Source organism: Chroicocephalus ridibundus, chromosome 5, assembly GCF_963924245.1.
Source record: "Chroicocephalus ridibundus chromosome 5, bChrRid1.1, whole genome shotgun sequence".
NCBI classification, from domain to species: Eukaryota; Metazoa; Chordata; class Aves; order Charadriiformes; family Laridae; genus Chroicocephalus; species Chroicocephalus ridibundus.
Window position 1 is genome coordinate 7,968 of NC_086288.1, and position 23,214 is coordinate 31,181.

Sequence of the window (23,214 nt, forward strand, 5' to 3'; positions counted from 1 at the left end):
GAAGGTGGGAAAACAGAGGTTGAGCTGAGACCTGAAGCCAGAGTGACACAAACTTCTCCTGTCAGTGCAGCGGTTTGGAAATTTGGCCTCTCAGCAGAGACGTAGTAGAAACTAGGTAGAAACTCTTTCCTTTCCCCCTGTTTCCCTGCATCCCGGCCTCTCCAATGGCAGAAGCAGGACCTCAGTGGTTAAAAATCAAGTTAGTTAATTCAAATGAACTTTTTTTTCCCCCAAGACAATAAATGTCATGCCTGGGATGTGAACGGCCCTTCGCTTCACAAAGGACGACACTCAAAAAAGCGAAAAACAGAGCCTGCCCCCGCGAATCAAAGCAGAGAAAGACTTGTTCTGGTAAAGATTTTATTGCTCCGTGCTCCCCAGTACAACCAACAGGATCAGTAGTGTACACTTTATAGAACGAGAAATGAGCTTGGTAGAAAAGAAATCCAAAAGGTACAACGATTATCTACACCCATGTTGTGTGTGTGTGTATATATATATGTAGAAGATAAAGACAGAGAGAAAAGTGAACTGGACTTTCGGGGAATGGGAAAGACACAAAGACACCCCATTTGTCTGTCTGAGGCTCAGGGATTGTCGGTACTGTCTACGCACGAGTTTCTGGGCCCTTCCAAAGCCTGGCAGAAAGGCAGCAGCGATGCATTAGCGCAGTCAGTCCAGGGGTTGGGTCACACGCGGCCCCACAGCATCCATCCCGCGGCCCCGCGCTTTCTCCATGGCGTTATCCCACCCGCCGCCTCCATTCCCTCCGAACTCTTTCTGACAGCAACTCCCACCCTGCTCTCCTCCTGGTGATTCCGCTAAATCCCTACAAACGCTTCCAGAATTTAATCTTTCGGGGTCCTCATCTGCTTGATAGCGCTTTAGAGGTAGGTATTTCCTGTTCCGTTAAAGGAGTCGATCGCCAGGACTTTTTACGGGGAAGCAAAAATTGCACGCCAAACTTTAATAACCTATTTAGAAATTAAAGATGCCTGTAATATAAAAAAGAACCTGTCAGAAGACTTTTTTTTTTAAGAATAAGATCAACAATTTCTCTACAGTAGTTGAGTTAGCTTAAATTTCTGTTCTATGCGTACGACACAGCATGTACAGGTACCTAATTACATCTCTCTCTTTTATCTTGGCAAAAAGAAGAGTCAACTGCCTCTAGTGTAAATATTTAGTACATAAAATACTATCAAGAAATCAACTTTTAATAAATATCTTTACTTCTCAATGCTATATACAAGTATTTTACAGCAACACGCAGGAGAGGGTGCGACGGGGCGGGCTGTGAACAAGATGGTCAGGGACAGAAACAACTCGTCCCTTATTGCAGTCAGATGCCTTGTGGGGGTGGAGATTTTGAGGTGAACCACACCAAAAAATAAATATCTCTCTCACCTTTACATCAATGCTTCCGGTAGTGGGGGGAAAAAAAAAAAAAAAAAAAAAAAAATCAATTCTCTTACTTTAAGTCTTGCCACGGCTATTTCTCGTCAGCACCTGTTCTACCTCTGGGATGCTTTTTTCAGCTTCAGAAATCACCAAGGGAGCATCTGGAGAAGAGAACGGGTTGGTGACTGGTGAAGGTGACAGTGCTGACGGCATGTCCAGGGTTTCCTGCGCTGGCGGGCGAGAGGAGACGGATGGGATGGGACGGCGCTGCTGCTCCTCTGCGGGGCGTGGGGCTCATTCCACAGCCACCCCCCAGCATTTTTCCAACCTCTGACGACACCAAAGTGTCTAAACCTGCTTTGGACGGGTGGCTGGCTCCACGCAGACTCCTACCTTTAGCTTTACACTTTTTTTTTTCCCCCCTATTTCAAAAGAAAGCATCACGTTGTTGATACTCAAGACAAAAAAACCCTTTCCTAGTGTCAGCAGATGGAAACAGAACTCCTCCTTTCATGATAATGCTGCTTTAAAAATCACCTCTTGGAACGTGAATAAGGCAGTACTCGATGGCAGGCACCCAGCAAGTGTCCAGAACACAACACAGGTAAACAGTTGTCTGACAGCACAACACTTCAAAATAATACTGACTTTCCGCAATATACAGTATTTACACAACAGCTGCAAATTCGCTCATACAATATCCGTTTAGATAGATAAGTTAGCAAAACAAGTCTTATGGATTCAGTTGTTCCATTGCAAAAAAAAAAAAAAAGTGTTTTGTATAGTGTAAACGTCTGGTACCTCTTGGAGTGGGGCGTTTTCTACGTGTGAGTGCTAAAAACCCAAAAATAAAGAGGTGAGTGCTGAGGTCAGGGCCGGAGCGATGCCCTCGGCAACTTCTGCTCATGGGCAGGAATATTCTTTGGTGCTTGCCTCCCACGCGCTGAAGCTAGCCAGATAACGCAGTACGGGAGGAGGACAGGAGCAACCAGAAAGTGAACCAGCACTTCTCGTTCGTCTTATTTACAGGGAAAAGGAGTCGATGACCTGCAGCGTCCTGCTTGTGGAAAGCAGCATGCCCCAGAGTGTCCAGAAGGAAGGACGTGAAACCCAAAGCGCCAAACAAAGCCTCTTTCCGTGACTCTCCTCCACGAGGTGTTCATCTTTCCACGGCGGAGGACCTGGAAGGCCAGCTCTTCTCAATGTGCTTCTCGCTCTTCCTGGAGGCTCTCGATGGCGAAGGAGCACCCGCCGTGGTGTTATGAGCTGGCACCACGGGAAGAGCTGCTGCCAAGGCCAGGGCACCATGAGGACTGAGGCTGCTGCTGTTGGAAGGCAACTGGTGTAGCCAAGCAAACAGCCTAGAAGTCTTCCTGGCTGGTGGAGCTCTCCATTGCGGTAATTCAGTGCCTTTGGGCTTGGTGTTGGATGGGGAGACGTGCGTATCAGCGTCTTCTTCCGAGAGTCCGCCCGGAGAACTTCTGCCAGGCTGGAACTGCATGGAGTGGGGCACTGCAGGTGTTGGCATCACCAAAGCCCTGGGCAGGTCGCTCTCCTCAAACACGACGTCCTCAGCAGTTTGGGCCGCTTGGGTGAGGAAGGGGGGTGGGAGGGTGCTGCTGCGCTTGCTGCAGGACTCGCAGCACAGCTTGTTGTAGCCAGGGATGGAACAGTAACGGGCAAGCACTTCCATTTGACAGAAGATAGATTTGTCTCCCATGCAGGGCTCATCTGCAAAACAAATGTAAAGTCGATTGTAAACGCAGTGAAGAGCACCGAGATGCCCAACAGCATTTAGGTGGGCACTGAGAAAGTTCTGCCTGCGTTTCATGAACGATGGGCTACTCGGAATAGGCAACCTGAGATGCTTCATCCCCCAAGAAACCCTAAAAAATAACCTTCGCTGGGAACCGAAGAAATGGGCAGTCACTTTGAAAATGTCAGCTTCTGTGCACAGCAGAAGCCAAGAGCTGCGGCAAGGCATGTTGTATTTACGGAGGGCCACAGACATCCATTTCCAGTGCTGACCTACCAGAGGTCCCACGTACCCACCACAAGCCACCTTCACTTCCAGCCTGAGGACATTACCCATCATTATTTATCAACAGTATTAAAACCAATGAAGTCTTCCCTTCAAGAAATTAAAGCCTAAGCAGTATCTCTCAAAGATGCCCTTCTTAAAATAAAACGTTATAGTTGGATGAAGTTTTGTTTGAAGTCTCAGTGACCGAACCCTAACTGGAGAACTGATGGAAAGCTTCTAACAGATAGGACAGACATGAGATGCCTTGAAGTGAAGTGTGTGACATTCCTTTCAGGCAGGGAAAAGAGCTGAAAGAGGTCAAAGATCTACTAGAGATCCCCAAGATGTCAGTGTTTCTTTGAGCATTTGCTGGATGTTTGTTCCACCAGTGGAGATGCAGTGGTCACACTGGACAAAACTGGTAGAGAGGAAAGTGGTAGCGCAGGAAGTGAGAACAAAAGTAAGGCTTTGATGTTGAGTTAAGAGCACATCGGTATTGGGGCTCCTTCAGACCATCACAGGAGCTCAAAGGTGAAATCCTAAGTTCTACCGTTACCAGGATCGGGAAAAACACCAGGAGTCTGTAACACGGGAACAGGCTGCCCAGGGCAGTGGTGGAGTCACCATCCCTGGAGGGATTTAAAAGACGAGCAGACGTGGTCACAAGGGACACGGTTTAGAGGTGGACCTGGCAGTGATTGGACACAATAATCTTAAAGGTCTCTTCCAACCAAAGCGATTCTATGAGTCTATTAAATAATTTGCAGATTTTGAAATGACAATGTTTAATACCTCCTTATTATTCTCGCCCCTGTCTCTAACTCATCCTACTGCTCCTTTGTACTGCTGCTCATCCATGGAGTTTGGAATATCACGTGCTGTGGTGGCATGAACCCAACAGAGTAACGCAGGAAGGCAGCTGGGACGGTCACCTCCTCCAGCCTGGAGCAGGGTCACCACCACCCAGAAGAGCATCCTGCTCTTTTAAAGCCAACCCATCGGTCCGGGGGGGCAATCCCCTTCCCACAGACATCCCCAGGGACCCTCAGAGCAGAGCATGCGGACCAGGGACCTACAGACATCAACACCTCACGGGACACTGCGCTGGCAGCGGGGACAGAGGAGGAGCTCGGTGCCCCCAGGAACTACTCAAACACTTCGGGCAGAGACCGGCAAAAAGCTTCCATTAGCAGAATTCTCCTCAGATATCCCGGCTGGCTGGAAATAGTATTGGTGCATTTTACTTAAAATGAAATAATACAAAATTGTAACGCGGAAAGCCAAAAGTTAACCCCAGCTACTGAGAAGATCTGCTCCATGCCTAGTCCTCCACTCAGAGTCACCAATGATGCAGTCGACATCTTAATGAGCAACAGAGGGCACGTGACACCGCTTATTAAGCTCTGACATTAAATTAGCTTTCTGGACCGTGCTATTTTCTCACCTGAGCAGATGCTGCCTCACCGCACGGCAACAGTGTGTCAGGCACCCACATTTTCCTATTTTAAAACATTATTCACTGTAGCCCAACCTCTCCATCAGTGTAAAACCAGCTTAATTCCACTGAACCCAGTAAAATTACCCGCATCTGCATCAGTGGGGTTGTGGGACCTTGTTTATAAATAGCAAATTATACGTCTGCAGCACCTCATATGAAAAATTCCCTTCTTCCTAATCCCGACGCGCGTCCTTGGACAGATGGTTTTTGGCTCTGGACAAATCCAGCATCAAATCTGCAGTTTTGCCTGGGAACCCCCGTACCGTGTGAAGGCGCTACAAGACTATTTTCAGCAGGAATTCAGCATGGGATATTCAAGGGCTGTATTTATTATGCATCTAAACTAGGAAAGCTAATATTGAAACGCAAATCTCTGCATCATGTATAGGACAATCTTTATCCTTCCATGTAAGTGAAAGCACCCGATCTGGAAAATCATGGCAGTCAGGTTGTTAACACGCTGTGATTTATGTCAGCATATAAGTCAAAGCAAATAGTGTCACCTAAAGTGATGAAACAAACAAACAAAAAAAGTACCAAACAATTATTTTTGCCTTTCCGTAGAGACAAAGCATCTCATTTGGTCTTTTTCTCTCATGGTTAATTTTTTTTAATGTGAATTTGTGATGGATTAGTTTTTGTGACTCAAGAGATGGTGCAGAGATTTGGTTTTGTATTGATCTATTTCGGGTAGGTTCCATAAGGACAGTCTCGGAGCTGTATACTCACATAATCCCCACTTTCTATTTTTTAGGTTAATTCTGCACAACCTAGTCAACCACTTCCTAGTCAGTACGTGAGCGCTTGTATCCTTCCGCTGATGGTCACGGTAAAAGTTCTCCTTCTCACAATGTATCACTCGCTTGCCGGTAGCTGAGAGCAGAAGACACAAGAAAGCGCATCGTCTCCCTGGGGCATCTGGAGGAGACGAAGCTCCTAGAATCTAATTTCCACGTTAGAGTTCGGAATTGACACAGCTCTTACAGAAGGCATCCCTGGAACTCCAAGGACGTCACCTGCTGGCAGCATCCCGGTGAGAAATCTCGCTCAAAGTTGGTATTTAGGGACCAAAATTTCAAGCAACACGTGCTTTCTTCTGCATTTTCTACCTTATGTTGCAAAGCAGCGATAGCTCGTATGAAGACATTCCCGGGGTCTGTTCTATATGGGCTCTTACGTGGAGCTCATCTATTTGTCTAAGTACCAGAAAATCCATCTTTATAATCTGTCCCAGCCACAGAAACGTGACCGTTGCTCAGATTATTGCTACGGACCTGCAGGATGAAATCCTGCCTCCTGTCTCCTCCTAACCACAGAGATATATAAAGTTTAAATGAAGTATTTACGGGAGGTGGCCTCACTGTTCCACACGATGGGACTAAGCTCCACCGAGGCATATGCCGGAGGAGCTGGTGGCTCCTCTCCCATATGCAGACATACGTTTTTTCATAAAGATTCAACTCCACCAAGATTAATCTTGCATTTAGACAGTAAATCATTAGTCAGAACCACCCGACAGAGGCTAATGTTTCGCTAAGCCTAAAGCCCTGACAATCAGAACAGCCCTCCAGGCTAGACAGATTTAAAAGTGAAGGAATGCCAAGGATGGAACACCACACATAAAAAGTTTGCATAAATATGAGAGAATACTACGGATATTTTAGCTGTATTCCCCCAAAACGTAGAACATGGTAGAAGCCACATCAGAAAAGTGTGGCCAAAAAGAGCCCCTTTGGTCTGAAATAATGCCCTCGGCTGCTCAGTGTGCGTCCCAGCCCTGAGCAGAGCCGAGGTTGGAAGTCCCAGGGAGCCTGTCCCAGGAGCCGAAAACCCCCACTGACCCCCACAGAGTCTTTAAGGTGATGCTTAAAGCACCAGATCAAAACTATGTGAGCAGTTTTGCCCACTTGTAGCCCTTATTTCTTTCCGGTTTGGAAACTGTCAGTAAAAAAGGGGATTTTATGCCTCGTCCATGTTTTCTAGAGTCACTGCCAGTGATTTGCTCCCACCTGGTGGACACACCGCTTTATAACTCCTCCTTGATCCCAGAATTGTTTCCTGCTCCCAGTTCTTTCACTGTCACACCGGCTGGCCACAAGCTCTGCCTTCTCCGAGAAACCTGCACACGCCAACACAATTTCGCTGCTTTTTAGCCCCAAATACACGTCTTTTATTTTTCACTGGCGCTCACTCGTGGATGAAATCTGTGTCTAACATCTCCACGCAGCACTGTGCCATCCGGACAGGCTGCGCAGATGCAGGAATCGTCCCCCCTCCTCCCCCGCCAGGATTTTCGGAGCTTCTCTTACCATTGCATGGAGGGAGTTTACAAACCCTCACCGATTCCGGCTTTTCTCCCTGGCACTGGTCGCCAGCGCGGCACGCGATCTGCCGGGTCTCCGTCCCCTCCCCGCAGGTCACCGAACACTGCGGAACACACACGAGAAGATCAGGACATTCAGCTCCCACGGCAACTCCCCAAAATTAATGCGTTTAACGAAGCCCGAGGCTGGCTTTTCCCTTGCTTTCTGTAACGTTAAATTTATTCTTATGAATTATATTATGAATTTTCCTACTTATTCTTCCCGTAGCAGGTATCTGATCTTGACAATTTAACCTCAAGAGAATGTATGGGGCAGAGAAAACCCAGTGTTCAGCCAGTCAGCTGCGGGGTTCAGCTCTTTGTTCCTAAGGCTTTCTAACAATATTCAACGCTTGCAGAACACCCTGCCACTGCAAAACAGCCCGAGCTGGTAAAAAATGTCATGCTGTTCCTCAGGAGCGGGGAAGTGAGAAGTTGGAAACTTGGGAGAAAACCCAAGCGAAACATCCCAGTTTGTTTTGGGGGATTGCGCGTCCGATCTTGCGTTTTCCAAGTGGTTTCTGGAGAAGTCTGGAGAACTAGAGAAGCTGGAAGGTGTTATCTGCTGATTTTCAGGGTTTGGAAACCTGTCTGTCTGTCCAGCCCATGCCCAGAGCGGGCTCAGGAGGCAGGAGACGTTACCAAAGGTGGGCTACTGGCTCACGGCCACTGCTTGCCCACCTGCGACCAGGGTCCGGGTTTCCACGGGGCCGGGCAGGGCACTCGGTTGCAGGGCCTGCGGCTCTCCGGGCGATGGCCGCCGCAGTACTTGGAATGGACCGAGCGGTTCCCCCCATCGGGAAGGGGCTGAAGGCAACGCACAGTGCGCAGCTGGTAGCCCGAGTTCCCACAGGTTTTTGTGCAGTGCTCCCACTCGTCTGCCGCCCAGCTAGGGAGGGAAAAAAGAAGAAGATGCCGTCACAACTTTTACCTGTTATCCGTACTGCTGCCGGGCCAGGCAGCCCTTCGTATGCAATATTTCCCTGCAGGACGCAGTATTTTTGGGTAGGATACAATATTTTCGTGTTAGTATGCAATATTCTCATGCAGTATGCACTATTTTACCGTAGTACACAATATTCTCGTGTAGTATGTAATATTTTTGCATAGTATACAATGTTATCGTGTAGTATGCAATATTTTTGCATAGCATGCAATATTTTCATGTCGTATGCAATATTTTCACGTCGTATGCAATATTTTTGCGTAGTATGCAATATTCTCATGTAGTATGCAATATTTTCATGTAGTATATAATATTTTCACACAGTATTCAATATTCTCATGTACTATATAATATTTTCGCATAGTATGCAACATTCTCGTGTAGTATGCAATATTGTCGCATAGTATTCAATATTCTCATGCAGTATGCAATATTTTCGTGTAGTATACAATATTCTCGTGTAGTATGCAATATTTTTGCGTATCATGCAATATTCTCATGTAGTATGCAATATTTTTGTGTAGTATACACCATTCTTGTGTAGTACGCAATATTTTTGCATAGTATACAATATTCCCATGCAGTATACAATATTTCCGTGTAGTATACAATGTTTTTCTGGTGAAGCCACTCCATAAGATCAGTGACCACTCTCAGGTGGGTAGCAAACCCCATCCCTAACACAGGAACTCCCACCTAGAAAGCTGTTGGCACCCAGCCCCCTTTGGCCTGGGGTAACTCCCACACCTGCCACGCCGAGCAATCGTCCCCCCCTTTGCGGGACATACTTACAGAGGCTGCGTGCATTCCTGCAGGTTGCACATTCTACGAATGGGCTTTGGCTTTTTGCTGGCTTCACAGAAGCTGCGATGAACCATTTTGTTGTCACTTTTCCTGCGGCACCCGTACTTGGTGTACTGGAACCCTGGAAAACAGTTCAGAAAAATTAGGAACAACCGGTCCTTGCTAGGATTTTTGGTTTAAATGTAAGCTTTATGGCCTATTAAATGGGTTTACATGACAGATATTTACGAAATATTTAAACATGCTGACCATTTGTTCAGTTGTGAGGCACAAGATTGCTGCCCAGTGCCCTGCGGATGCTGTTTATAACATGACAGTGTGGTAAAGGCCAGAAGGGATGGTCATGACCCCTCAGTCTAACCTCTGCATCCCACCCAAATCGTGGCACAGAGAGGGGAGAAATCACCTCCTCAACACCCAGCAGCAGGTCACCGGCTAACCCGGGCATCAACCCAAGTCCCATTTTAGTGTTTTTGCCACAAAACGCATCACTTGTTGACTGTTGTATGTAAGAAAGTTATTTTGACATTTGTGTTCCCCGTTCTTTGCTTAAGAGCAATGTACATACCGCAAGTAAAGCGAACGCTCAATAGCGTGAACGTTTGAGTCCGCATTTCCAAAGCGACTTTGAGCACTGAATTTAAACACCTAAAAAGGACTTCTTCTTTCTAGGCTGGGAGTGTGACACTTCTGAACAATCAGGCACTTCAGATATTTATAAGCTTGGGCACCCAAAATAACAAGCTGCTTTTAAAAAAAGGAAAGCCAACATTTCTAAAGCATTCACTCCCCCCACCTTTTACTTTTCCACTTTGGGTCATTTGTCATTCATTATGAGAAGGTGCTACATCATCGGTTTACCTCCACCACAGGGTTTGGAGCACTGCGACCAACTCTTTAACGCCCACTCAAAAGTGTCTATTTCTTCCTGCAGGACGTTGTTGCTGTTGATAGTTGGTACCGAATCCTCGTGAATGATGTATTTGTAGGTCAGGCTGGATCTTGTGTCATTCTCCCGAGGAATGATCTATTAATAATCAAACGTAAACAGTGGTACAAAACCAGAGCTATTATTTATTCCTTTGCAAAGTAAAGAAACCAAGGCCTGTCTCTTAGGGGAAATGTGGAAGCTGCTAGTTAACTCACTGGGGAAAAAAGATTGTGTTTTGTCTTCACAGTTAGAACTAACATAGTAAGATAAACATGAAATGGACTGCAAATATCTCACTTCAAATGAGATGCATTTCTAGGCCAGCATTCTAAGCTGGCCAAGCAGGACACCATCATCGGGGATGAAAGGATGGCGTGGCCACATCGTTTACTTGGTTGAAGAGTCTGCTCTCAGACACAGTTTGACATGCAACGTGCTTTTTTTGGCTGCTGGAAGTATCCCACTGATGTCTGACAACGCAATACAGGGCTTCTGACGGACTCATGACATGAGCAGGTAGCCATTTCCAAGAGAGGGTGACAGCTAGTGAGAAAAGGGCTTCAGGTGACCAGCCGCCCCACCGCACGTGTCTTTGGGAGAGGCATCACACAGTGGTGTTTCATCTCAGCACAAGCTCCACGCTGGCCTTAGACGTTTTATGAAAGACAAACCCATCACATCCCCACTGCTTGACACGTAACCTACCAGCACAACCACTGCGTCGTGCAAGGGCCCGTCCGTGTGGAGGGTTTCGATGTCGTCTTCTATGTTGTACTCCCACTCCACGCCCAGGTCGATGAAAGATCGGGATCTGGCCTCCTCCCCTTTCCCGTTCAGAACATAGTGTCCCGTAGCCTGGTTCTTAATTGCTGAAAGGATTGAAAACAGTGGCAGTCGCACCTCCCATCACATCATCGGCCATCACAGTGGGGATATCATAGGTGACCTTTTGCTGAGAGCCCCAGCGCAGCAGCCAGGGCTGTAGATGCGTTGCCGCAGAGAAAGGCCCTCCAAGCCCACCTCATGCACCCGCCAAATTCCAGTTTGATGACAGACGTATTCAATTTTGTGCCTCCTTATCCACGTGAATTAAACATAGAAATACAGCTAGAGATAGGCTGAAGCTCCTCTTCCTATGCAATGTCCCCATTCCCCACACTAGCTTAGTTCCCAAGAAGCACGGGTAAGAATTCAGGTCAAATCTTCACACCCATCTTCCTTATTTGCATAAGACCAACGTCATTATTACTGGGAATGCCTCTTAGTATAACAGGCTCCTCAGCAGACTTCAGCTGCACTTCTTATTTTCCTCAGATTATGAAAATGACAACTTTTGCATCACATTTTAGTTTCTTTTAAGTATGTATGTATGTACCAGCTGCTAAAATTGGTAAGCAAAGAGCTGAGGCATTTGAAACCCCAGGAAACTACTTGGGTTCGGGTTCCTGCACCACACCTTGAACATCACGCACTCTCAGGATCATTATTATTATTATTATGATGATGGTCCAATTAGAAGCCAATACATTAAAAATCTGGAAGATGGACTCTCATTTCTTCTTTTGTCCAATTTTTTCCAATGCACCATACAACACGATGAAAAACAACTACGCAGAAACCTTACAAGTTCCTGTGATTACAGCAATCCAAGCACAGGAGCTCTGCGGTACCTAGTGAGTAGCTCCATGAAGCCACTTGCTGCCAAAGCAAAGCTTTGCTTGTCTCAAAGGCTACGCTTGGTCCAAAATGAAGCTCTTGGACCTCAAAAGCCGAGTTTCCCCCTTTGACATCATCACAGTTGAAGCAAATTCAGCTTTTTTTTTTTCCTTTCCTATTCCTACTTCTTTTTCATAACTAATCCAACTCTGCCTGAAGGGTTTACAACTCAGACACTGCCCTAGGGCACGAGGAGCTGATTAAAAGGACAATAAAATCCATGGAAGATCTCACCCCTCTCCTGTGAGCTAAAAATCCCTTGAGCGTTAGAAAACGGTAAGCAGTAAGATACAAACTCGTTGATGACACTATGACCTGTCCTATGTGGGAAACATCTGAAATGAAATGGACTGCAAACATATCACAAGTTCCCCCATCTGCTTTCGTTAAAAAGCTATTGCTTACCATCTGCAGCAAATAACTAAAGACACAGAATTTGATTCACGTAATAGAATACATAGTTTTTACCCATTTAAATGTGAGTGATGATGGTATTTTGTTAGTAAACATGCAAATTAGGATCAGTTTAATATTTTGAAGAACCCAAACAAGAAGTAAATACTTGTTCGCTGAGCTTATGCTGTAGGACTCGGGCCCGAACATGCCATTTTTGAATGCCCATCTTTACCCTGAACACTTGAATTTGGGTATCTCCTTTCTCAGGTTCTTCTGCACGACTGCCCCGTGCTTCTCACTATGCCTCAAAGCCAAACCTGAGGAGAGAAACACTTACCAAGAAAGTGAGGAGAAGCCTCGTCTTCTTGGATAAACACATGTCGAGCACCAGGAGGGATGTCAAACATCTTAAGGTACCCTTTGGCATGTGTGGCAGTCAATGGAGAAAGCAGAGATGGAAAGAAAAAGTAATAGCCATGGTTAGGAGTGCACCACATGATCCAGCTTCCGCTTGCAGAGGAGCGCATCCGTCACCAACCGAGAAGCCGGGGCAGAAAGAAAATGGAGCAAATAGTTTGTAACGTATTTGACGGGCCCTCCTTGCGTTTTTCCTCTTTTCGGGGAGAGAAGAGAACCCAGTTACAAATCTATTTGTCACTTGCCTAGCTGCACTGCTGTAGGCCATATCCGTTAACAATTCAGGCAAAAATACGTTTCCTATGTTCTTCAGCAAATGAGGCGGAGAAAACACGAGTTTTCGTGATTATTTTTTCGAAATCACTCATCAGCCAGGCTGGTAGATTGGAGTTTACTTACTGTCAGGTTAGACATTAGCCTCTGAAGTGTGTCAGCTTACCTCCCAGACACCAAAGCCTGGAGCAAGGTGTCTGTAGCGCGGAGTATTTTGTCGCTACACGTCCATCTCTACGGGAGTTCACCCACACTACTTACGACTGTGGATGGAAAATCATCAATTAAATTGCTGCTGCTGAAGCGACAGGGCTGAATTCGACTCTCCACAGCTCAAAGTAAAAAGCTGTTCCCAAAGAAAATGATTCTTCTTTTAAATTCCAACTATTTATCAGTCCAAACCACAGGTAATTAGTGTAACATTAAGTCAGTATTGCCTTTAGGAAGACTAAAATCCCTCCTGGGGACCTGTCAACAGGTACTTCCATATCAAGTTTTAATCAAGAGCATCACAAGCACTCTGAATGCAAGGTATTTTCAGGATTCTATTATTTTCTCTTTAACAACTGCAGACTTCATTACGATAAATCCCCGTAGATGCCTTTTTTAAGAGCCGAGTACGTTTCTCTCTGTTCTGTACTCTGCTATGCAGTTTTCCCGAGCTATCCAGCCCAGCTATAGAAGCAGTGGAGATGGTTTTTCCCAAGAGTTTTATTATTTGTGCGAACAGAAGACGTAGCGGTCAAGTGATTCTGTTTCACCCTGGCACTAAGGAACGCCTCAGTGGTTTGCCGTGCCCCTGACATGCTACAGCTCCTTGGAAAATCTATGTGAAGAAAAGAGCCAGGAATACGTAAAATCACCGACTTGGCTGAGGAGCGACTGCGCAAACTGCATTTGCCGATCTTTTCATTGATCACCTTTTGAGCATAGGAAGCATAAGGCTTTTGCCTGATTGGGGGTTAACGACGGGTGTCTGAATGGAGATGAGAACCGCAGCAAGAGCCCTCCAGCCGCCGTGGATGCCCCTCTCTCTGCAAGCACTTCACACTTACCCAGCATATTTTTAGACTCCTTGGTTTCAGAAAGGGAAATATTGCGAGCTCCTTTGGGCAATGTAAATGCTCCTCTTGTCTTCCCTTAAATAGAACGCCTGTAATTAGTGCTACGGGAGCCAAGTCCTGTTATTTCATTGACTGTGTTTGTCAGCCAGATGGTCTTTACGAGTGTGATGTATAAATTATGTCATGTGTTCAAAAGCATTTAAAGCAGAATTAGACACATCTAGCAAATGTTCATAGTCAATGAAAGTCAGACCAGCGAAAATTCGGGTAGGTGAGTTTAAGTTGGATACTTGCAGATTTCATTTTCCAGAAACTTGAATTCTTTTTGGCACCTCTTGCTTACATGTTTTCCTGTTGGAAGAGGTCAATTAGTCTTTTTAATGACTGGATTGCCAAAGTTACGGCAGCAACAATAAACATTCCATAACCACTTCTAGCATGTCCATAACCTTTTGCAACTAAGTGGCCGATGAGCAGCAGTAGTCCTTGCTCTGTCTCCTAGCACTGATTCCTGCATTATTCCCTGTCCGATCCATCAGCCTCCGGGGAACCATCCCTTTCGGAAAGGTGCTCTACTCTAATTCGATAATTACAATCAGCAAACTTTTCCACTTGGTTTGTAATAATTAATAAGCATTTTCAGCAGAATATTTGATGTATTTTATTTCCAGTCGCACTTTAGCTTATCTTTGTCCAAGTTTAGTTTGTCTGTCACTGCCCAACTGTAATAATTAATGCTGCAGTAAAGCTCGTTTCACGGCAGCAATTACCAGCCTCTCAACTTTAAATGCGGATATTCACATTATCTGTGCCTTAGCCTTCCTCTGCTCTGTCTTAAAACACTTAGTCCTATCAGACAGATATTCCTGAAATAACCGGAGATACACTTCCCTGAGTAGCTTCCCCAGGCTGGAGAAAGAAAAAGCAATATGGGAAAGCCTTAAAAGTACAGCAAAATGTACAAGATCATACTGCCCTGGCTTAACGAATAACTGACAAAATAGAAATTTCAGAAGAAGTCCAAGGAGATCCTGAATTATTGTTGATAGGAAACATGTTGCAAAATGCCCCAGAGCACAATCTGAAGATTTGAAGCAGGTGACTCTTAGTTCTGAGCGAGCAAAACACCATCAGGTGTTTCACTGCACCTCAGTCACACACCTTAAAGGGTACAAGAAATGAGGAGTCCTGCTAAAATGGTTTCATATTTGGTTCAGAATTCAGCTGAATATATTTTTGATGTGTTTATTTGACTAAAGGGCTGTGATTTGTGAGAAAGCGTAATAGAAACCCACGTGGACACGAGGATCCACGTGCTCATTTCCTAGGCACAGAAATGCAGATTTCCATTTAAAACTCTTTGAGTTTAGGTTTGAGAGGAAAAGCTTCATCTTTAACGGGAGAAAAAAATGTTTCCTTTAGGCCTCCTACAGCAAGAGGCACGCTACCCTTAGCGCCAGGGAAGCACCTCCATTTCTTCTGCATTTCCCTACGAGAAAAGCTGGGTTTTGTTTAGCCCAGCTCAGTGTATCCCCAGGTTATCACAAACACCATCTGGCCGGGCTTCAGCACGTCCAACGGAGAATTCAACACGCCCTGCATGGTATTTCTCGGTACGCTTGACTGAGCAAGCCCTCATCTAACAGCTCCTTCAAAGGACAGAAATAGTACGCTGTCTTAAAAATGGCATTTCCTTATCAGCGACTAAATTGGTTTTGCACATGAGCTGACAAATTGTGTTTCGCTACCCGAAAGTAGGTCTTATTTCTGCAAAAAAGCCTGACAGGAAGAGCGGAGAACGACAGAAATTATAGCAAGCTGTGGGAAAATGCTATTCCTACCAAGCTTTTTGGGAGTGCGGGTGAAGGTTCCCTTCACCGTTCGGCAATGAGAGTTATCCCCGCCGCAGACGCCACACTTATCTTCCACCTTGTTGGAGCCGATCTCCTTGTCACAACCCACTTTCTGCAGGAAGAAGAGCAAAAAAAAGAAATAAGAGAAGGCTTTGTCATCGGTCGTTGTTTTAGTTATGGTGGAAAGCCATCACAAAATCAGCGCGCAGAGGAAACCACCGCCCAACACTCATCTGTTTTGTTGAAACACAAATTACTTGCAAATCTGGTGCTGGATAGTGGTTTTCACGTGAAAAATAGGGAGTGATTCTTGCTTGATGGTCACTGACCTTCAAGACTAAGATGGGAAAGACAGAAAAATAGACACAATTCTTCTGAGACATGAAACCAAGTGCAAAAAATGCAAACGAAACCATCAGTTGAAGGGGAGTGTTTCCATGGAACAGGTTCATTTAAATCTCAAGGAATCATGAGAAATACGATGCTGCAAATATCTAATTTGGAAACATCTGCCAAGTCTACCTCTGGCCTGTTGACGGAGCTGTTGTGGGTGATGCTGACCAGAGCCGTTCCGCGACTTGGCACAGCTCAAAACCTCAACCATGACCTTGGGCAGGTGACACTCACCACACATTCTCCGCGGACACAGATGCTGTAGGGATCTTTATAGGAGCAGCGAGTCCCATCATGTGCCAGCTGCTTCATGTACGCAACATCTCCGGTTTCCTTGGACTGGCAGTACAGGTGGCAGCGCTTGTTAGCTGAGGGAAGAGAATTAATTGCATAAATTAACAGCAATCCAGATGCGCTTCAGGAAAATATCCCACTAAAGGAGTGAAGAGAATACGTCAGAGATAGAAAGGACCTTTTACAGACAGCTATGGGGGGAAAGAAGGTAACTAGCTTGCTTTTCTGTGGATTACGGGCCTATTGCTTTGAGATATTCCTGCAGAAATCAGTTCCCTTCTAAAGAGGCTCCTCGGACTGGGTTCCCGACTATCCTTGGACTGGGTTCCTGACTATCCTGGAAGCAGCTTTCACTCCGATGCTGTTGGGAACAGGGCTGAGTTTACAAAACCACAAGGATGCAGAACAACGACACCAGAAAAATGTGTCCGTGAGAAGGTGGTGCTAAAGCCCGGGGAAAAGCACAGAGGATTTGGATCTCTTTCTTTACCCTGTTTTGAAAATACCAGCTGAACACGTATTTCCTGGCTAATGTCTGCATCTAACTCCTCAGCGCATCAAACCCTATGAGCACCCACCGGCCATTCCAGCAGGAGCCGTGAGCCTCTCGCTCCAGCATGTGCTCACTGAGAGGAGGAGGAAAGTCAAGGGGAGCCTAGGGTTGGGGAAACGACAACTGTCTCACGTGGCACCCGTTCTTTCCTTCTGGGACCATCCTTTTTTCCTGCTTTTGAGTCTCACCCACACGTGCTCACACCCCCATTATTTCTGATCTCTGCGTGGCTGATGAACAAGACCCCAGTGTCCTGGGTTGAGCGACGCAGGACTAATTTATCTTCCAATGCTGGGGAAAATGCCACTTTTGGAAGACACTAGTGTCTGAATTCGTGAAAATATTTACTTTAGAGCCAGCTAGGCTATGTGGGATTCAAGGTCCCGGTGTTTTCGAGCCTCACCAGGTGCAGGGATGAGGAGGAGCAAGACCCAGGCACTTGACCCAGGCTGGCCAACAGGGTTATTTCATACCATGAATGTCACATTCGATATAAATTAGAAAGTTTGCTGCGTAGTGTCTCTCTCCCTTGATGGCGGTGGTCCAGAGAAACTCCTTGCCCTGGTGCCGGAGCCCTGAGCCCTTCCCTTCCTCCCGAAGTCGCAGCGCTGGCAGTGTCCCACATTTACTGTCCCCTGCTGGGAGTGCACAGCTTCTGCTGATGGAATGGGCTGAGTATAATCCTTGTATATCTTATATTAGCATCGGGATTAATACTGGTTCTTTAGTATTACCGTTACTTATTTAGTTTTACCCTATTAAATCTATTCATATTTCAACCCTGGTGTTTCCTTGCTTTCCCCGATTCCCCTTGCCGGGTGGGGAGGGGTCCTCGGGTGACAGACTAATTGTCTGAACGACAACAAATTGTTATGGGTTTTCTCAAACCATAACACCCCCGCAAGCTCTGGGAGATTCCAGGATTGAGTTGTAATAACGGCAAGCAAGAGGACTTACAGTCAGGGTGCTCGTAGGGCAGCCAGTGGTGCTTGCTGTTCTGATACTCGAAGTGGGAGTTGCGCTGCTGACACTGCTGCGCTCTGAAGTCCTCAAAGTGCTTGGGACACTCCTCCGTATTGCAAAGCTGAAACTCAAAATTGACCCCAGCACAATCTTCGCCTCCATTAATGGGCCTGCGAAGAGAAGAAGAACGTTCAAGAGGTTCTAAAACCCTCTGGGCGTTAGGTCTGGGGACTCCTCTTCTGTCTTAGGTGAAATCTCACATTCTATTTTAAGAGGCAATTCTGCAAAAAAGGCGCGTGAAGTGACAGAAACGCACACAGAGCAGTCACCCACCACAAATACGCACTTGTGCAATAACCTCCACGCTTGCCCATCCGTCCCCAAGGCAAACGCTGAAATGCAGAATTAATACCCGTGCACGTATAGGCTGCCAGTCGTGGATTTACAATTCGAGATTATCTAAGTTCATCCTGCAGCTTGCTGAGCTCACACACCATGTACTCTTCACTCTCTTACACATCCGCTAAATCCTTGGGATGGTTTTCCACAGGCTTTCCTCTGGGAATCCCCGGATTCCCCAAAACCGATCCTGGCCCCCTGCAAAAAGCCGCGTTTCAAGGGGCTGGAACAGAACGGGAATTTGGCAGACTCCATACAAAACGTACGTGCCATTTAAAGTGACACCTGTAAGGCCTCCCAGTTGACTGGAACCACCCCCTAGAGCCAGAAGACCTACATTGGATTGTTGCACTGGCGTGTTCGAAAACGAACTCCAGTTCCGCAGGTTCGGGAGCAGGAGCCAAATTTTGTCCAGGGTCCCCAGTTGCCATCCTGCTTCAGCTGGTTAGCGTTCTTCCACATGCAGTGACCTTTATAGCACCACTGAGGGAAACAGGGCAGGGAAAACAGATGAGAACAGACACAAAAACCACACCGAAGGTCCCATCGTAGCACCTGGGGACAAAGCGGGCGAGGGTCCATGTGCTCGGGGCCCAGGAGGACCCAATTCCCTCCCTGAAGGAGTGTCCTCCTCCTCAACCCTTCCGTGGGCAGATGCATGAAGCTCAACACCTTCCACCCTCCTCTTAATTTAAATGAGTTTTTGTTTCGATTGAGCCTTAGTCGCCACCACCTTTTTGAAGGAATTTTAACATTCCGAATATTAGCAGGATAAAGGTTTTCCTGAGAGTTATTTTTTTTTCTTTTTTTTTTTGTACTCGCCAAATATCACACTTCTGCAAATAGGCTGGAACAGATGGCTAGTCACTGGGCAGGGTGGTGTTTTGCCGCTGGCTGGGGCATACTCAGATGGTACAAGTGGCTCTCCTGTATCTCAAAATACACGGAATTTGCCAAACAAACATCTATTTGAGTATAATTTTATAATTAAAAATGAATTAGCAGCAAGACACCCACTAACAGGGATATTAAAAGGGAAAACTGAAGACCTAATCCTACACCTAGGCAAACATTTAGCCACAGGACGTCTGGACCACAAGCACTAAGAAGTGGTCCTACAGTAAGGGCATTATCTGCTACTGTGGATTCCTAAAGACACGCTGCAGATGAGACAAGAACCCAAAAAAAAAGTAACAAAAAGGCCACAGAAGAGGCTGAGAATGGGTTACACTTCAACAGGGGTTTTCCATGTCAAAATTTGCTTGTACAGGTGACAGAATATCGCAGTGGGAAAGCACAGCTCCCTCTTTTCCATTCCTCTGGCTCCACCCAGGGGACGCCGGGCAATTCCCTGTTTTGCTCTGTGCCCTTCAACCCAAATGAATGCAACTGCTGGGTTGTTTTTTCAACACAACCATAGCAGAAACCCACAATACTCACTTTTCCAGGGGCACACTCTGTCCCATCGAGCGGAGGTCCTTTCTTAGTCTTACAGAAATAGGGGTTATCTGGATGGCTGCACCACAACTGCTTGCACGGGTCAAAGGTTCGGAACTGAGATGGAGAACCATTTATGAGATGAAACTTAACGTTAGATTATGCATACCTTTCAGATAAGGATTTAACCCACCCAGTCAATTCATCTCACACACGCGGTTGCCAATAACTACAGCATCTTCAGCAAGACAAGGGCAGTGCTTATTCCCTGCATCCCTCAGCTGGTGAGAAGAGGAAAGGAGAAGACACCCACAAGTGGGAGGAAAATGAAGAGGTTTTTTTCCCTTTTCCCTTGGGATCACTACCACCAGCCTGTGTCACGTGGACTGTGCTGCCATCCACCTGACCGTTACACCAAATGACGCAGATGACTGTGTTTCACCCATAAATACCTCTCTCCCTTTTTATACATCTGTTTAAACTATTAACTGCTCTTCAACTATGAGAAAATGCATATATTGCAGCTCATAAATAAGGCCAGACACCAGCTGAACGACCATTTGTCTTTCCAATGCCCGCCTTGGACATACCGCTGTGCACATTTTATAGCCAACGCCAAAATCAAAGCGGCACTGTTCGTCCATGGAGTAATTGATGCCTGGTAGCTCGGGAAGCTTGGGCCAATCATGTTCGAAAGGGTCGTCAAGAAGACAGTCGTAAGAGCTGCAGAAAGATACACAGAAAAAAAAAAATCATGAGAAGATGTAGTAATTTATATTTTTTTTTTGGATCAACACGATCATAGTACCTATTCTTAGTAAGGCAATACTCCTTTTCTCCAACCTGTTTTCTTCCTGTTTCCATAGTTATCGTTCCCCAAAGCACAGGCAGATCCTACAGCAAAATCCTGGAGCTGGAGACTGTGGAGAGGCATCTCCAGCCCTTCCCTGCCCCAGAAGTACGGATGGAATTTGCACTTGACCCTCCTGTCACCAGACGAGGAAAACAAACACTGCTCCACTCTGGGTGCCAAAGGGCAACATCTCCATGTGCTTCCACCTGGTCCCAATGCAAGACCCAACACAAAGTCCCCTGTAGTCCCAGGGGGTCTTCCCATGGACTTTGTGGTGCTTTCCAACAGGAGAGTAGTCTGAGAAGAGGCCTTCTTACCCGGCATCGACTGTACTCATGGGGATGAAGCCCTGCCCATGCAAAGGGCAAGAATAAGGATTGCTTTTGTCTCATTCCTGTTCAACTCTGACGTCTTGAAATAGCGATACTGGTGGGCTGCTCCTCCTGCACTGGGCTATTCCAGTTCAAGCTCTAAGGTCTCAGTCAATTACTAATTGATGCTTTATGTTACAAATAGTGTTTCTTCTGTAGGAGATGTGGGTCAACGCATGAATTTTTCACTCAGTTTTGACTGGCAAAACCAGCTATTTGCAATGGAGAAGGAATCACAGAATTACGGAATCATAGAATGGTCTGGGTTGGAAGGGACCTTTAAAGGCCATCGAGTCCAACCCCCTGCCATGGGCAGGGACACCTCCCACCAGACCAGGTTGCTCCAAGCCCCGTCCAACCTGGCCTCGAACACCTCCAGGGATGGGGCAGCCACAGCTTCTCTGGGCAACCTCACCGCCCTCCCTGGAAAGTGTTTCTTTCCTATATCTAGTCTAAATCTTCCCTCTTTTAGTTTAAAACCGCTACCCCTTGTCCTATCGCAAAGAAGCCTGAGTAAGCATTGCGTGAAGAGAAACACACATGGAAGGAGACTAGAGACTTTTCCCCCTAATTCAGACACACGCACACATGCCGCCTTCTCTCTTCCACAACTTACACTAGTTCCTTTTCTGAGTTTAGGGCTTCATCCTGCCAGTTTCGCAGCCTAGCTCCTAGAGGAATGACAAACCTTGGGAAAACACCAGCTACATGACACAGAGTCTGCCAGAGGGACTCCTGCCGTGCTCCCCAGAGGATGTTTTGGGGGCACCCCTCAGTGAGGAAGCATCACTCTTGGTTTACAGCTTTTCTAATACAGATTTGAAGGGGAAAAAAAAGAGCACGGTGGAGGCCAGAGGTGGAGATAGCAGTGTCTAACTGGTGCCCCAAAGCACAGAGCAGGAACCGCAAAGAGTTCTGTTTCCTGTAGTAAAATGACTACCGCTGAGTGCTGACCGGTCCTTACTGTATGTATCTTTTGAGCTCTTGGCCGCTGCACCTGGACCAGTGGTACCGATGGAAGGCAGCCTGCACCAAGGGAGCCATAACACTGCCCATCGCTGTCTCGTCCCCGCAGCGGTTCCCTTGCCCGTCGTGTTCCATGCCCAGCCTGCAACAAAGAACCTGGCATCAGAGCCCAGGCAGATTCCGCTCTTCAACCGGTCAAACAACTGTAAAGAAAACAGTTTCCCATCCACATGTAATCACGCAAAATGAAACTGTCCTTTGCATTCCGCAGGTACCACCTGCACTTCAAACTGATCTTTGATGCCAGAACGTAAGGACTCTGAATACTCTTTCACTTATACTTTGTTGTATTTATTAACACCAGGAATGAACTAACTAGATGATGATGACGTCTTATGCTTCGGATAAAGGAAAACAACAATCCTGCTCATTCAGACATTGAATTGTTCATGGCTGTACGCTCATTTAGAAAAGCACTCATTTAAACACAGAGCTAACACAGTTATTGTGTTGCACCTCCAAAGAGCTAACGTGGTTAGCAGGCTACGTCTCCAAGTGTGCACCTAGCACAGCTTAACATGAAGTGACCCGGTCATCTCCAGCTGGGCTCGATTCCTCCCAGTGAGCTGCACTACTTCGGGAAGACAAAAATCAGATCCTCAGCGCTGACATTAATTCATCCGGGGAGCTAACAGAGATCCTTGCTTAACCAGTTACTCCCATTTTATCATTCCTGAAGAGGTGCCAAATCTCACACATCGCCACTTTGAGTCAAGGAGAAGAAAGGAGTTACAGATGCTCGACAAACTACTGTCTGCACTGCCTGGGCCTTCCAGGTTTTACTGACCTCTTCAAACACCTTCCCCCTCTCTCTTCCCCCTCTTTTCTTCTCCCAGTTATCTCTTCATTGCTTAAACCACTGATGCATTCCAAGGGGATGGAAACAAAATGGACACAGCCACTAAAATTAAACCGCTTGAAGCAAGGAGGAGATGCAGCACCGTATTTTGTTGGTAATCCAATTGTAAAGGTCAGACTTACACATGCCCAGTTTCATGAGCAACGACAAAAGCCGATGAAAACCCATCCTCGTGGTTGAGCGTACAGCTTCGGACCGGGTGACACATGCCGGTAACAGGAGCATATCCTGTTGAGAGAAACCATGGCTGATTCTTTCACCCGTTACATTTATTTCAAACGAGACCTCCCCCAATAAACTTACTACCTGAGAAGAACCAAGGATTATTATTTTCTGATTGTCATTTTTTTCTCAGTCTTTTCCTCGGTAAAAGCTAACATCT

At 46.4% G+C, this 23,214-nt stretch overlaps 1 protein-coding gene across 4 annotated transcripts in view; it reads right to left on the bottom strand.

Annotated features, from left to right (window-relative positions):
- Window positions 1–352: 352 nt before the first annotated feature.
- LOC134515909 (A disintegrin and metalloproteinase with thrombospondin motifs 3-like) overlaps window positions 353–23,214 on the bottom strand; it is a 122,546-nt gene continuing 99,684 nt past the window's right edge. For 2 of the 4 annotated variants that reach the window (XM_063335518.1, XM_063335516.1), the window contains exons 8-22: window positions 22,955–23,060; window positions 21,912–22,055; window positions 20,314–20,446; window positions 19,727–19,840; window positions 18,624–18,769; window positions 17,882–18,057; window positions 16,312–16,445; window positions 15,673–15,796; window positions 12,415–12,495; window positions 10,671–10,834; window positions 9,896–10,061; window positions 9,023–9,155; window positions 7,966–8,173; window positions 7,232–7,349; window positions 353–3,132 (exon numbers count right to left, since the gene is read on the bottom strand). In XM_063335518.1, coding sequence (XP_063191588.1) covers window positions 2,561–3,132; window positions 7,232–7,349; window positions 7,966–8,173; window positions 9,023–9,155; window positions 9,896–10,061; window positions 10,671–10,834; window positions 12,415–12,495; window positions 15,673–15,796; window positions 16,312–16,445; window positions 17,882–18,057; window positions 18,624–18,769; window positions 19,727–19,840; window positions 20,314–20,446; window positions 21,912–22,055; window positions 22,955–23,060 — 2,519 coding nt within the window. In that variant the 3' untranslated portion in view covers window positions 353–2,560. The remainder of the gene's footprint in view (window positions 3,133–7,231; window positions 7,350–7,965; window positions 8,174–9,022; window positions 9,156–9,895; window positions 10,062–10,670; window positions 10,835–12,414; window positions 12,496–15,672; window positions 15,797–16,311; window positions 16,446–17,881; window positions 18,058–18,623; window positions 18,770–19,726; window positions 19,841–20,313; window positions 20,447–21,911; window positions 22,056–22,954; window positions 23,061–23,214) is intronic. The other 2 variants (XR_010071149.1, XM_063335517.1) reach the window with 2 other exon arrangements.